General features: G+C 52.1%; 1 protein-coding gene across 1 annotated transcript in view; it reads right to left on the bottom strand.

The window, feature by feature from the left end:
* Positions 1-4,405: 4,405 nt before the first annotated feature.
* The window catches only part of EMP2 (epithelial membrane protein 2), a 33,352-nt gene continuing 21,711 nt past the window's right edge, over positions 4,406-16,046 (bottom strand). The window contains exons 2-5 of the mRNA XM_058712123.1: positions 13,632-13,770; positions 11,176-11,266; positions 9,090-9,236; positions 4,406-7,385 (exon numbers count right to left, since the gene is read on the bottom strand). Of these exons, the coding sequence (XP_058568106.1) occupies positions 7,198-7,385; positions 9,090-9,236; positions 11,176-11,266; positions 13,632-13,709 (504 nt within the window). The 5' untranslated portion in view covers positions 13,710-13,770 and the 3' untranslated portion in view covers positions 4,406-7,197. The remainder of the gene's footprint in view (positions 7,386-9,089; positions 9,237-11,175; positions 11,267-13,631; positions 13,771-16,046) is intronic.

Here is a 16,046-nt window from a genome sequence, read left to right as displayed (position 1 = left end):
GTTTCTGGGTTCGGGCCCCACATCGGGCTCTCTGCTGGCAGCACAGAGCCCGCTTGAGATTCGGACTCCCTTTCTCTCTGCCTCTCTCCCTCCCACCACTATTTCTCAAAATAAATGTAAAACATAAACACAACGTAAGAAAAGAAAAAGCCTTGAGCCAGAGATGGTTCACCCGATGGCAAGAGTGGAAGAAAACACGGCTTTCCTGAGATTCTTTCTGCCTGAAGCCTGCAATCCAAACTGACGGGGGAATCTGGTGCTTCAGGGATGCACACTGACGGACGACTCGAAGTCTAACCCGGGAAGCGGCACCCTTTGCCTGCAAAGGGGCAGACAGTAAATCGTTTCCGTGTTCCAGGCCACACAAGGTCTTTGCTGCATACACTTCTTGACATGTTTTTTTTTACAACTCTCCAAAAACGACAAAGCATTCTTAGCTCTTGGGCCTCAAAAAAGCAGGCCTTTGGCCAGCAAGCCAGTGGTCTGTTAAGCCCTGCTCAAAACTACGGATCAGTGGTGTGGAGGCGGAAAGCCAAGTACGATGGAGGAGATGACGAGAAAAGACACCCCAGATCCTAGCTTTTTCCACCAGACAAAGAGACAAGACCAGGGACATAGCTTGGATTATGAAAGCATGAAGTTACTGCCTCAAGAGACTGAGGGATGGGACCAGGAGACAGGACTTCTCAGGCTCAGAGATGAGGCCCACTTCGTGAAAGATCGTTAGGCAGAACCACCCAGCTCCAGGATTCCTGTCAAAATTTGTGATGATAAAAGCTTGTTGTGTAGAAACAAGCCAAGAGCCAGGGAAGATGTCTGGCTGGCTTGGCCCTGAACGGCCAAAGGAACCCCATCTGTGATTGTCCCCGCCCGAGGCTCTTCTGAGACACCAGGCCTCATGCCCACGGGAAGGAGGTAGGGGCCCTCCTCCCCACTGCCCATCTTGGATACAGCCTTGGATACAGCTTGTGCCACTGAGTGGAATCAAAGGCCATGGGTTGACCAACCACTGATGTCCCTCCCCATCAGGGAAGTTCTCGGTATTCGCAACGGACCGTGACCCTTAGGTCACTGGGCATCGACTCTCCTTCTACTGATCCATTTTCCAAAGGGCATCACTTATTACAGAACAGGTCTTCCCCCATTACGTATTGGGTACGTTGGGCGTATATATCTTAGCCTTTAGTCACAGGAGCCACGTGTGGGCCTGATAAAGAGGATGATAAACGTCACCAAGGGGTGCCTGGGTGGCTCAGTTGGTTAAGCATCTGACTTGGGCTCAGCTCATGACCTCGTGGCTCGTGAGTTCGAGCCCCGCGTCGGGTGAGCATGAGACCGGCTTTGGTAAACACGGCTTTGGGTGAGCCCCGCTTCTCTCTCTCTCCCTCTCTCTGCTCCTCGCCCATTTGCACCCTCTCTCAAATAAATAAAGTCACCAAACAACCCTGGAGCTGGAAGTACTAACTGGTTTTGGCTTCAGGGCGTGTACCTCTCGGGAAGGAGTTAGTACATCCCATGAATCTTAAAAAGTCTTTTGAAGTTGTGCATGGACGTCGGGCAGCGAAGGGATGGACTGGGGCAGACACTGTTCCTCGCCTCTTCCTTTCTCTTTTCTGAGAGTGTGGTTCATAAGTATATCCCTCACTGAAGGAATGTGATCCCCAGCTAAGAGGTCAATACTAAGCGTGCTAATTTAATCCCCCTGCCGGTGTTTGGGTGTTTGGGTGAAGCATGAAAAGTGGAATCCTCGGGCCAGTGACATCGGGAGGAGTTTGCCAAAGGGCTCCGGGAAAACTCCTCTTGTTCCTCAAAAGAGACGCGGAGGAAGTTCCCTTCTTGTCTGATCAGACTAGAGGATGGCATATATTTTCTATAACGGGCCAGACAGTACTAGAGCCAGACACGTTCTGCAACAACTCTCCCACTGTAGTGTGGATGTCACTGTAGCGTGAAGGCAGCTGGCACCATAACTGAACAAATGGGCATGGCTGGCTTCCAATAAAACCTTACTTATGGACACTGAAATGTGAATCGCATGTAATTTTCACGTACCGTCAAGTATTCCTCTTTGCACTTAAAATAATTGTTTTTTAATGTTTACTTATTTTTGAGAGAGAGAGCACGAGCAGGGGAGGGGCAGAGAGAGAGGGAGACACAGAATCCGAAGCAGGCTCCGGGCTCTGAGCTGTCGGCCCAGAGCCTGACGCGGGGCTCGAACCCATGAACTGTGAGATCATGACCTGAGCTGAAGTCAGACGCTCAACCGACTGAGCCACCCAGGCACCAGCCCCCCCCCCCCTTCTTTTTAATTGGGACTAAGTCTAAAGCAGGGCAGGGACTAAGTTTATCATAATGTACCTGGCAACCAGCACAATGCTTATGCCATAATACATACACAAATACTTGGTGAAAAAATATTTACAATATCCTCGTGATGAATTGAGTCCTTTGTCATACATATTAATGCACCCAAGATCGGAGCACCTAAATAAATAAAGCAATGTTAACAGGTCCCAAGGGAAGAACAGACAGCAATACATTAATAGTAGATTTCAGTGCCCCACCTTTGGGAATGGATAGATCATCCAGGCAGAAAACCAATAAGGAAACATTGGATTTGAACTACACTTTACACCAAATGGGCCAGACAGACATCTCCAGAACATTCCCTCCAACAGCAGCAGAATCCACATTCTTCTGAAGCACACATGAGCATTCTCCAGGATAAATCGTGGGAGGCCACAGATATTTGGTGAATGAATGAATGAATGACAAGCTTTCTTCCAAATGGAAGAAATACATAAAACTGAGTTCTCTGGGGTGACCACCAGCTACCTGCCTCACGGACCAAGAACCAAACGAAACCAACAAACAAAAACCCTAGACGCACAAAGAATACAGATAGAAACCCCTGGAGGTTTCAGTTTGCAACGCCCGTGTCAAGACAAGGGGATGTAGATTCCCCAGATGGATTGTTACTACTACTTTTGGCATTCCTTAGGTAAGAATTCAAGATCTCCCTCTCTTCATCTATCATCTATTTATCTGCCTGTCAATCTATCCATCTATCTATCATCTACCCATCTGTGTTTTGATATACCCATGTATCTACCTATCTACCCATCTACTTATCTACCAATGTATCTATACTTCCTTTCTTTCTGGCTGAACTTTCATTTTTTAGCAGAGTATGCTGAAAAGATCTGACTTTCATCATAATCCAGCCCTTTAACTTTTTTTTAATGTTTATTTTGAGAGAGAGAGAGAGAGAGAGAGAACACAAATCGGGGAGGGGCAGAAAGAGAGGGAGAGTCACAGAATCCGAAGCAGGCTCCAGGCTCTGAGCTGTCGGCACAGAGCCCGACGAGGGGCTTGAACTCACAAACCATGAAATCATGACCTGAGTCAAAGTCCGACGCTTGACTGACTGAGCCACCCAGGTGCCCCTTGACCAAACCCTTTAAAGCAGAAGCATTTATTAAGCAAACTGGAGAGCAGGACTGGCTACATAATTTTCAGGGACCATTGCAAATAGAAATAGTGGGGCTGTTTGCTCAAATATCATTACGGATTTTAAGATGGCATTAGCGAGCGGATCGCTAACCAAGTGTGGGGCCTTCCAGCATGGGGTCCCAGAAGAAGCATGTTATTCTTCTGGGAAAGAGATTCCATTGCAGGCAAAGGCGGGGGGGTGGGGGGGTGGCGTGGAAATTGTCCTGTGGCGACCTGTCAGATATCAATGGCTTGCTGTAAACACTGCCCAGGATTATCTTGACGGGAAATGAAATGGCGCCCCCGCCACTCAAAATGGCAGCCTTCTCCACTAGATGGTTGGCACGGTTGGGAACATTTGAGTCTGTTGTTCTGGGCAGTTTGCTTCCAAACTTTATTTGTCATGTACAGTTTCAGATTATATAAAATGTAGGAAATAGACTACTTTAAAGACACATTAAGTAGAAAGGATCTAACTACCTTAAAGTCCCATTTTGTCCCCAAGCCAAGATTCAAATTCAGCCCCTAAGCCTTTCCGTAACGCTGCCCCCCAAAACCACTGTCCCTCAATACACAGAACTGTCTAACCTACTGTATAGTAAGTAGCCTTTCAACTATTAGCAAGTCAATCTCTCGTCCAGGCAGACTTTAAAGGAAGCCACAACTTCTATCTTCCAGTTACTGTGCTGAGTGCGTCTACGTATAGGCTCGTGGGCAGGTCTTCCTTAGCGGCAAGTACAGAGCATCCTACGACTTGAGCTCTGTTGAAGAACGAATGCACCCAGGCACACAACTACAGCAGAGAGCATGTGGGGGGCGGCGTCGGGCGGGGGGGAAGGCCCCCAACTTTCCTGCGTTCATCGACAAACACATACATCCACTCCGACCAACAAATCAATCCTCCAAACTCATCTGAACAGAGACCCAAAGGAATTTTAATGCAAATAACAAAACAAGTTAATCTGTCTCCATCCATAGCCCCTCCACGAAAGAATTACAGTACTTTATAAAAATGTCCTAAAATGCGCAAACTACACTCCCTTCAAATGCAGTTGTTACGAGTCACGTGTTTGGTCCTAGTCGTTGCTTCCTGGATGTCTCAGCTAATTTTCTTCATTGGGGTTGTCCTTGAATAACTGACCGTAAGTGCCGAGTGAGGGCTGCTTCTGTCTAGGGCGAAGAAGGTTGGGCATTTTCTTCCTCCTGCTACCACCTTACTTTCCCGACGCAAGTCACACATCACACCACGTGGGGGAGGAAGCACCTCTCATGTTTCACAAAACCGGGGCATCACAAATGGATGTGGACACCAAACGTGCTCCACAGGAGGGGTGACCAGCCAGGAAACTCCACAGGGTCGTTTCAGACACTCATGTACCCCTCAAATTTGGAGGGAAATTCACACCCTGCCTGGGGAGCAGGCTTTCCAGATTTGGGGCTCTAAGACTTTTGTTTGTTTCCACTGTGGCTGCTAGAAAATTCTAGAAAAGCCCCCTGGGTAGAAAGCCCCAGGGCACGCAGACCCACCTTCCTCCTTGAGGCTCATGTAGCATCTTGCAAACCCTGGGAGGTATGGCCCACACTCTTACAATGGGTTTTCCATGGAAGCAAGAGGTGACAGTTTTTCCCCGTGTCTGTCCCTTTGTCGCTGTGCTGGTGGCCTCTCCACGAGGAGGGAGTTCCTACCTCAAGTGAATTTGCCCACCCTGTGTTTTGAGAGCCCCACACAGTGCCCGGCACATAGTAAGCATTTAATGCGCTGTTGAAAATGAACGAAGAAACGAGCGAGTGGGTGGAGAGAAAAGCCCATCCTGCACTGGCATCCGTGGTGGCCCTAAGACCACGCCTGGGCATCTTCCCAGCTCCACGGGAACCAGGCTATGACAAGTCATCGCTCCACTTAGCAGAAGGTCAAAGTGCCAACACGGAGACGCGGCAGATGGGTCCCACGCGGGGCCCCAGGCACATGTCCCCGGCGGCATGCCCAAAAAATCCAAGAGGGTACAGACCATGAGGGGCGAAGAACTTCTTACAGGAGCACTTCCCGGGGTCACCTGCCACACACCATGCTTTCACCCCAAAGAGAAACTCCCCACGGCCGTATTCTGCAGGAGAGCCTCGGAAGCACCTGGCGGGCTTGTCCCCCGGACCCTACCAAAGCATGTTCCCCAGGCGGCACCGTGCACACCGGTGTTCGAGAGCCACGGCAATCTGGAAGCCTGTCACGGCTGCCTTTGCAGGCGGGACCCTGGGACCCTCCACAAAAGTGTCCTTGGGGTGTAATGAGACACCACCGCCCGACAAAGGCACTCTGTGTGGCAGACCAGAGTGACATTTCTGCCAATTTAAGTGCCTCCAGGAGCATTTGAAAATAGGCAGGCATACAGCAGGCTCCCCCCTACCCAAGGGCCTCTCTCTCTTGAACCTGGGTTGGGTTCTCTGCGGCCTTCGTCATAGTTCGTGATTAGTTTTCCTAAGTAGTTTTTAATCTGCCTCTTCCAGTGGACGCTGAGCCCCCGAGAAGACTGTCCCCACTCGGCGGGCCCTGGGCCTGACATGTACCAAGCATTCCATGATTTATGCTGCTGAATAAATGAACGGCGGGTGGGCCCGCTGAGGCTCTAGAAATGGGGGTTAGCAGAGGCCGGCCGGCCTCAGAAGGCGGGACAGGCTTTCCTACTTACAGGAGGAAGAAGGCAGCACCTCTAGGCCATCTGGCTGTCTGGACACTGGCTTGGGCACTGTTGGGACGATGACCCACATGTGAGCCACTGTGGAAGAGACAAGAGCTAACAGAGGCTGGTGGCAGCCAGCACCTCACCACAAGATCTTTACGTCTCGTGACGAGGCAGCTGTGCTCACCCGGCCCTGGGGCTGTGCTCCTCGGCTTCAACACGAGGAGCCTGTTAGGAATGCAGGTTGCCAGGCCCCGTCCCTGAAGACACTGATTCTGTAGGTCCGGGGAGGGGCCCCGGCAGTCTGCACCTTACTAGGTTGCCGGGGGTCACATGCTGAGATTCTCCGCCTTAGGGTGAGCCTCAGCCCGACCCCCCCTTAAAGTTCACCTTCCCTAAGGCAAGCACCTGACATCGTCAGCAAACGTGGGTGGAACTTTCTGGACCCAGCCCCTCACAGGACCATTGGGCTCTGGTCTGGATACAGACAGAACAGCAGGGGATACACATCTGTTTCTCGCATAGAACTTGGGTAAACATCTGAGGAGACTCGATCCCTCACCCGGACCCCCCCTCACCCCACCTCCAACACCAGCACAGACAGAATGGGGAAGGGAGCCCGAGGGGAGGGGGGTGCTCGGCGAGGCTCCAGCCTGGGGGGGAGGACGTCCCCCGAGACCTGGCGTTCTTGGTCTCTCATCACATCACATCACAGCACATCGCCACGGTCTAGAAACATCCCACTGAACATGTTTGCATTTGAGCATGGCTGGATTTTTGGCTTTGTCGTCTCGCGACTTTTGGACGGGCAGGAGTTCTGGGTTCCAGCCTTCATCGTCTATTCTCTCTCTGATCTCAAGAATGCAAAAACTCTTCTCTCTCTCTCTTTTTTTTTTTTTTTTTTTGGCTTTTAAAGGAAACGATATGTTTGCTAGAAAAACCACACGCACACACACAATTGATTATATACAAAACGGTTATCTGAATGTGGATTCTGTACTGCAGCAAACGCTACGTAGCTCTGGGTGTCCTATTTGCGCTTCCTCAGTATCAGATACATGAGGCCGCTGATGAAGGTGAAAGCAAAGGCCACCCACGCCAGGATGAAGGAGTAGCCATATCTGCCGTCCGCGGTCAGCGAATACAGTTGCGCGTTGTTCTTGTGGATGTCTTCGCGCCGGTCTGTATAAATGGAAGCTGCTATCATAACGCACAGGCCTGTCCAAAGAAAGCAAATAAACAGATCACGGACCACTGACACGGCGTGCATCAGCCCCCCGCGGGGACCGCGGCTGGAGAAGAAGACACACGTAAGCTTCGGTGACTGGGGAGTAGTTACTTTTGGTCTTTTGGAAAGATCACAACTAATGTTTTGCAGCAGAATATTGCCGCCTACCCCGTGAACGCTTGACTTCGCACTTGTTGCTAGCCGGACCCGATTTTGTTCGGGCGGCCGTCGGCACGGCCCGGGGGGTGAGTCAGAACCGGTGTAAGCCAGGCGTCAGCCAGACAGTGAAGAGTTTAGGGTTCGTATGCCACTTACGATCTCTGTCGCAACTACTCAGCTTGGCCGCTGGAGCGTGGATGCAGCCACACTGTGCAAGTGAGTGGCCGGGACTAGGTTCCAGTAGAATGTTATTTAAAAAAAATTTTTTTAACATTTATTTATTTTTGAGACAGGGAGAGACAGAGCATGAACGGGGGAGGGTCAGAGAGAGGGAGACACAGAATCCGAAACAGGCTCCAGGCTGTCAGCACAGAGCCAGACGCGGGGCTCGAACTCACGGACCGCGAGATCGTGACCTGAGCCAAAGTCGGCCGCTCAACCGACTGAGCCGCCCAGGCGCCCCTAGAATGTTATTTATAAAAACAGGCAGCGAGGGGCGCCTGGGCGGCTCAGTCGGTTGGGCGTTCGACTTCAGCTCAGGTCATGATCTCCCCGCTCGTGAGTTCCAGCCCCACATTGGGCTCTGTGCTGACAGCTCAGAGCCTGGAGTCTGTTTCAGATTCTGGGTCTCCCTCTCTCTCTGCCTCTCCCCCCACTCACACACTCTCTCTTTCTCTCTCAAAAATGAATGAGCATTTAAAAAGATTAAAAAAGAAAAAAACAGGCAGCGAGCCAGATTTGGCCCGTGGACCACCGTTTGCCAACCATCTCCCCCTCCCTTCCCCACCCAGCAGTCCTATTCCTGTTTACTTGCTATACTGTATGGATCCATATGTGCCCCAGTTCTGGCCACAGAAAAAGCCTTCAGTGAAAAATAGTACTCCCTGCAAAGAGACAGACAGGGAGGAGAATGCGTCTTCTGTTGCTATACTTTCCCCTGTTACTGCTTTAGATACTGTGAGGTTAGGATGAATGTCTGGAGCTGCAGCAGCCTTTTGGGGGCCATGAGGAAGTCATCACTGACGCTCTGAAGATGAAAAGCATCAAAGAACCGAGTGGAAGCTCTTGATGCTGCTGAGCTGCCAGGCCAACAATGGCTCCTTCCACCTTCAAGCTCTTTGTCATATAAAAAAAGTAAAGGTCTTTGTGGCTGAAGCCCTTGTTTATTGGATTTCTCTCTTACTTGAAGCCAAAAGCCATCCTGACCGAATCACCAGCACACACAGACATTAGCGGCATCTTCCCTGGGGGAACCTTTGCCTCTCCCCTCAGTATCAAGACAGCACGTTCTAGACGCCAACTCCTACTTATCCTACAGATCCCAGCTCAGACTTCATGTCCTGGGGACGCCTGCCCTGACCCCCCAACTAAATCCCAGACTCTGACGTAGAGGAGGTTCCGCCGCAGGGTGGCGGCCGGCTTCTCCTCTCTCAGACCTCACCTGCCGCCGCTCCTGGCTCCTAGGCATGGTGCAGTAGGGAGGGGAGCTCCCGGGAGGGGAGCGCTTAGTCCAGGAAGCCCGTCGCTCTACTTACATGACATGAGCTGGATGATGGAGGTTAACACGAACCTCTCTCCCTGCTTGAGGCGAAAGAGCTGGAGCACGAAGATCAGGAAGGCGATACAGCAGAGAATGGTGGACAGGATCATGGTGGCCTGGACCGCCTGCACCGTGGAATAATCTGCGGGGAGAGGGCGAGAGAGCGTGACCGAGGACCGCAGACCCCCGGGGCCACAGGGACAGTGGCAGCTCCCTAGTGAGGACGACAGGAGGGAAACGGACATTTGCACACTGCGAGCACAAGAGCGGCCAGGTGTCCTCCCAGCATCCCCTCCCCGTCGGTGTCCATCTGTGCACTGGACCACACGATCCCCGCCGTCCTACAGGCCTCCAGAGGGATTCTTGGGGACGCGGGGCTCACGGGCCCAAGGGACCTTCAGAAAGTGCTCCGAGAACGGACTACTGAATACCCCCTAACTATAAGGGAATCAGCCTTATGACTGCTACTTAGGAGAAGAGAAAGGGAGGGTTCTCGGATCAGCCTTGGAGAGCCACGCTCGGCAGAAGGAGGTCTCAGCAGAGAGAAGAGCTGGGCTTGGATGGAGGGCATCGCACGGAAGGACACAGCGGAAGCTACACACTGCCAGTGTAGACAAGGGGTCAAGGGCACAGGCTGGAGCCACCTGCGTGGTTCCCAGCTTCCCCCCCCCCCCGCCCCCCGCCTTCAGGCAGGGCAAGCAGAAGGAATCCATCCATGTAAGGATTTTAGGGGGCACTGCAAGCAGGAAGTCCCGCATAAGGGCTGAACGTCATCACCAGGATGCAGCTAACACGGGTGAGGGGACGGTGGCCAAAGTTGCACGGGAAAACCTAACGACAAACCTTCTTCTTTTTCCCCAGTTTTGCCTGAAACTGACTGGAGGAAAGCATAATTTGTAAGTACTTTTTTTTTTTTTTTTTAAGTTTATTTCTTTCGAGAGAAAGAACAAGTCGGGGAAGGGCAGAGAGAGAAGGAGACAGAGGAACCCAAGCAAGCTCCATGCCAACGGCAAAGAGCCCGTGGCCGGGCTTGAACCCATAAACTGTGAGATCAGGGCCTGAGCTGAAGTCGGATGCTTAACTGACGGAGACACCCGGGCGCCCCAATTTGGAAGTATCTAATGAAATGCTTAGAGCAGTGGCTCACGTTCCCTCCTGGCTGTACATCAGGAGTGCCATCCACAGAGCACCCAGGCCCTCACCCCATTCTTTGCGGTGAGGAAAGAAGCCCGCCCCCCCCCCCCCCCCGCCCACGAATACACACTGTACGACTCCATTTGTATCAAGTCCCAACAGGCAGAGGGAACTATAGTGACACAAGTCAGAAGTGGTTGCCCTTGGGACGGGGCTGGCGGGAAACGAGTGGAAAGGGGCCCAAGGGAACTTTGTAGGGTGATGGGAAAGTTCTCTCTCTTGCACGGGCGTATATAGCATTGGGAAAACTCTTTGAACTGAGCCCTTAAGAAGTATGCAGTTTCTGATTTGTAAATTACAGCTCCATGAAGCATAAAAATCCAGGGGGCACCTGGGTGGCTCAGTTGGTTGAGCGTCTGACTTCGACTCAGGTCACGATCTCACGGTTCGGGGTGAACCAGGGATGGTGCAATTTGGGGCTGCTGTGGGCTGACTATGCCTCCCCCAAACTCCTCTATTGAAATCCTAACCCCCGATGGGATGGCGTTCGGACGTGGGACCTCTAGGAGGGAATCGGGCCGTGAGGGCGGAGCCCTCATGAGCAGGATGCCCTCCTGAAGACACCCGGCAGCTTGTTGGGCTCTGGGCTCTCTGCTCTCCGCCTTGTGAGGACACGGGAGAAGGTGGCTATGCCCAAACCGGGAAAAGTGGCCTGACACCTCGCGAGAAACAGAAGCTCTGATTGGCCAAGAACCGGGGCGGCGGAGGGGGGGCGGCTTAGCTGGTTTCTGCACACCCCTCCTGTCTCTGGCCTGCACGGAGCACTGGGCCAGCCCCTTCCAAGTACCCCGAGAGCACAGGAGAGGGTATGAAAGCAGCGAACAGGGGAGCCCTCCGTCTGAGCGTTCCTTTCTCGCTCGGTGTTTCTGTATCGGCTTCGCACTCACCCTTATAGCTGGCATCGATTTCTGTACAATTTGTGTTGTTGACGCACACTCTCCAGACGTCTGCAAAAAACTCTTCTCCTACCCACCAGGCCTGGAACACAAAGCAGAAACACAGGGGAGGGCGGTCGGTTAATCACGAAAGCATTGACTTCTACCCAGGTGCGAGGCACAGCGGGAAATAAATATTCGGGACGGGACCAGCACTTCTCAGTCTGCAGGGTGCATGTGGGGCCCCTGGGAATCGGGTTAAAATGCAGATTCTGGGGGCGCCTGAGTGGCTCAGTGGGTTGAGTGTCCGACTTCGGCTCAGGTCATGATCTCACAGTTCGTGGGTTCCAGCCCCATGTCGGGCTCCGTGCTGACAGCTCAGAGCCTGGAGCCCGCTTCGGATTTTGGGTCTCCCTCTCTCTGTGTCCCTCCTGTGCTCACGCTCTTTCTCTCGAAAAATAAGTAAACGTTTAAAAAAAAATTAGAAAACTGCAGATTCTGATTTGAGAGGTCTGGGGTGGGGCTGGGATTCTGCACGTCCGACAGGCTCCCAAGCGAGGTCCGTGCTGTTGGGCTGCTTTTCAGCAGCGAATGAGGCTCATGTGGCAATAACAAGAGCTCATAGCGGCAAATCCACACGAACTATAGGGGCGACGTCAGGGGGCAGCCAGAAAGGCTGAAATCCGGGGGCAAAGGCTGTTGCGGAGGAGACGAGCAGGCCAAATTCTGCTTTCGGTCCAAATGCTTTCTTCCTCTCTGTGCCTTCTACAGCTCCCTGCCCCCACTGGGCCCTTCTTCTGTCTTCTATCCATCCAAAGACTGGAATCCCCCTCTCCTATCTGTCCAGTCATCAAACATTCACCGAGCTCCCATGTGCCAGCTACGTGCCAAGAGTAATTCCTAACTCATAATGAACACCGTGACTTACCAACTGGCCAAAAAAAGCCTGTCCGTGTCTTCTTGGTAAGTGCCACGGCACTACAAATACCCACGGTGCCCCAAAGGACTAGCTGGTGCTGTGGCTGAGGGCTCTTCTGCCCCTCATGTCTGTCTATCCCTCTCATGATGTCGGCGACCCTTTCAGGATCTCAAAGGGGAAGTTGCAAAGCACAGAGAAAGGGGATTCTAAAAGAACACTCACTACCATTTATGTCACAGAGGCCCAAACCCTTTAAGCCACAGCATCACTGTGATCTCTGCCCTGGCCCCGCAGAGCAACTCCTCGAGACCCTTCTGGAACCCAGGCTGATCACTGCAATCACCTCCCTTCCAGGATCCAGGGTCAGGAAGGGCTCCAATCCCGGTCCCGCCACTGACTGCAGGTGAGCTGAGCACAGGTGTCCAACTGCCCGGAGGCCCAGCTCCCGCATCATAAAACCGTGTCAGAAGAGGACCCGTCTCGTAGGCTTGAGGTAAGGACCAAATGCGTGGGTTCATGTATAAGGACCTAGCGCAGGACCTGGCCAGGGTGAGCGCTAAGGGGCAGGCGGTGTGATAATCTAGGTTCCCATATGACGATCGATCAACAGGAGTCCTCGATGTCGGCAGCATTGGTGGCCACGCGGAAGGCACAGCCGAGGCTTGCTGAGCCGTGTTGCTGACTCTAAATGCTTCTGAGTTTGAAACGATCAGGATGGAAGCCAGGCCCGTGGGGCTAAGTGCGGGCCAGGAGGACCTCTGATACCAAGCTTCATTTCCTGCTAGGAGACCCATTAGTCTTTACCGATGGGTCGTTTCTCAAATGCATCCCTGCTACACGGCCGCAGGCTGGATATGAAAGTAAGAGTTCAATGTTTCTGGGAGCACGGGCAGCAGGAAAGTTCCAAGCATGAGCTCTGCCAGGGAAGGCATAACTGGGGGGGGGGGGGGGGGGGGGTGTCTAGCAACAGGGTTCCTGACTTGTAAGGTGTTAAAGGCAGGAGGGGCAGAAATCACCTGGGATGGGTCACCTGGGGGATCTAGGGCAGTGGGCCTCCACTAAGGGTGGTTTTGCCCGCCTGGGGACATTTGGCAATGTCCGAGGACGTTTTTGGTTGTCACAAAATAGCATCTAGTGGGTGGAGACCAAAGATACTGCTAAGTACCCTACTTGACACAGGACGGCCCCACAGCAAAGAATGGTCTGGCCCCGGAATGGCACAGTGTGGAGGTTAAGAAATTTACCCAGAGGAGGGATGAATTCAAGTGAATTCAAGGAAAGAGCTTCCTACACCCAAGGCATCACACCAGGCATGTGGGGGATCAGGGACAAGAAGATCCAGGTGCCTGTGGACCCAGACCTAACCATGAGATGCTCTGAACCTCCACACTTGGCCGAGCCCCGAGGCCTGAGCTGAGAGGGGCATGTCTCACGGGGGAGGACAAGCCCGTATCCTAATCGCCTTGGGCAAGTTCTCAATCCTGCTTCTACAGACTGTAGGATCCGGGGGCTCTGGGATCTGGGACGGTCGGAAAGAAAGGGAACTTACATTGTCAATGGTGGCGATGAACAGCAACGCTGCAGAGGTGATGTGGAAGACGATGATGAAAGCCAGGAGCACCAACATTTTCACAGGGCACGGAGGGGCGAGGGATTGCGTTTAAAGTCCAGAGGAAGAGAGAGAGATGCTAAAGGGGGCGAGACAGAGAGAGAAATACACGTGTCAATGGCAGAGCAAAATTAAGCAAAAAATAGGCAGTTTTTAGTGGGGGTTTTAGCAAATCAAAAACAGCTCTTCTCAGGGTGCCTGGCTGGCTCACTAGGTTAAGTGTCTGCCTGCTCACTAGGTTAAATGTCTGCCTTCGGCTCAGGTCGTGATCTCGCGGTTTGTGAGTTTGAGCCCTGCGTCGGGCTCTGTGCTGACAGCTCAGAGCCCAGAGCCTGCTTCGGATTCTGTGTCTCCCTCTCTCTCCGCCCCTCCCCTGCCTGTGCTCTCTATCTCTCTCTCTCAAAAATAAATAAACATTAAAAAGTTAAAAAAAAAACAAAACAAAACAACAACCCAGCTCTTCTCTCATCTCTCCTTCCCTGTATAGACTTACGTCTGGCATGAGGAGCTACTCCGTGTTGCATCCAAATGCCAAATATCCCTTGTGGAGGAAGTCGGGTGAGGACCGATTAAAATCGCTAATTCAGAAAAGCGCGCACCTCTTCAAAGCAGCACACTATGGGCGCCGGCGCAGGAACGAGCGGCTCTGTGTGTGCCAAAATGCTGTTCCCTGATCCCCCACCCACCAGGCAATGGTGGCAATGTCCTGGGAGGCTCACAGCTCCCAGGAAGCTGGAGGTCTGAGTATTCATGATCACAGCAATGGTGCTTAACAGAGCCAAAGTGATCCCGACGCGAACATATTTCCTAACGATCTGACCATTTATAAAATCAATCCCTACTCAAACACCCCTCCTCTTAACATCCATCCCTATGTGAACATCTAACCACAAAATGGAAACATGGTGGATGGTAGACAGCTGCGAGGGATTCATTTTCCTCTGGGCCTGACAGGACTACATTTCCCAGCCTCCTTTGCAGTTAGGTTGGAGCCTTATGACTAACTCTGGCCAATGGGCTGTAAGCAACCCTGGCGCGCATTTCCGGGCTGAAGAGGAGGTGTGCGACCTCCCACATCCCTCCCCCATGAAGTGGCCGGGATGGTGCAGCCACCACTCGTTGAAGCCTCACGCTTTGGACAGATACTGTGATTGACGAAGAAGCCTTTGGATGTTAAACCACTGAGATCTCAGGCTAAACTTTTTTTTTTTTTTTTTAATTTTTTTTTTTTCAACGTTTTTTATTTATTTTTGGGACAGAGAGAGAGACAGAGCATGAACGGGGGAGGGGCAGAGAGAGGGAGACACAGAATCGGAAACAGGCTCCAGGCTCCGAGCCATCAGCCCAGAGCCTGACGCGGGGCTCGAACTCACGGACCGCGAGATCGTGACCTGGCTGAAGTCGGACGCTTAACCGACTGCGCCACCCAGGCGCCCCTCAGGCTAAACTTTTTACTCTGGCTGGACAGTCTGCATACTCCACCATAGGAAGCGACAGCCAAGTGAAATTGGAACTCTTGCCGAAGAGCTAGGGTTGTAGCAAGTGGATTAAAGTGATACTGGAGAGCTGCTCAAAAGCACCAAAGGCATTCGTACCCGGGGGGCTTGTCTTTTCTGGCCATGCTCTCTCACTCACGGGACTCATCATTCCCTCATGGGGGGCAGGGGCTCATGGGCTCACACGGGGGGACTCCCCAAGACCTAGGACTCCCTAACAATGAGCCAGGAGCCGCGGCTCCAGAGTTCGGCCTGTGCGGTCCCAGCGGCGATTCTGCGCATCATCGCTCGGGAAGAATCCGTGAACCAGCTCAGAAATTCTTCCAATTCTTGTTAAAAGGACAAATACTCCTTTGTTTACGCCTGCATCATTTTTAGCTGCCATCGTAGGCTGCCTCCAAACAGATGTGTTTCTGACCCTTACCAAAAAGCCAACCTAATCAGGCAGGGCCATAAATGCCAGGGGATAATGGACTTAATATATTATCCAGTTCAGATGACACAAAAGCATATGGACACATAACTAAAACTTTCCAGAAGAGGGGAGAAAGGCTCTAACTCTGGTCTCTCCGAAGTGTGGAATTCAAATGCTGTAGGGCATGGTTTGGGTTGATACATTGATTGATAGGGCATTAAATAACACTGAACCACGAAGTAAGAAACTCCCCATCCAATCCTTCTGAGTCCACCAAGGAGAAAGACCCAGTTTGGTGTTAGCCTGTCTCGAACACTTGCCATTTTTTTTTACAAAAAGAATAAGCAGAACTTCGGGTAGGTCATAGAGTGTAGCCAGAATTTAAGAATTTAAAAGGTTCTTTTCATAAGTAACACTACTTACAGTAGTAATATGAAATACCCT

The sequence above is a fragment of the Neofelis nebulosa genome, chromosome 18 (genome assembly GCF_028018385.1).
Source record: "Neofelis nebulosa isolate mNeoNeb1 chromosome 18, mNeoNeb1.pri, whole genome shotgun sequence".
Lineage (NCBI taxonomy): Eukaryota > Metazoa > Chordata > Mammalia > Carnivora > Felidae > Neofelis > Neofelis nebulosa.
Note: the sequence above shows the minus strand (reverse complement) of the source record. Positions and strands in the feature narration are given on the sequence as shown.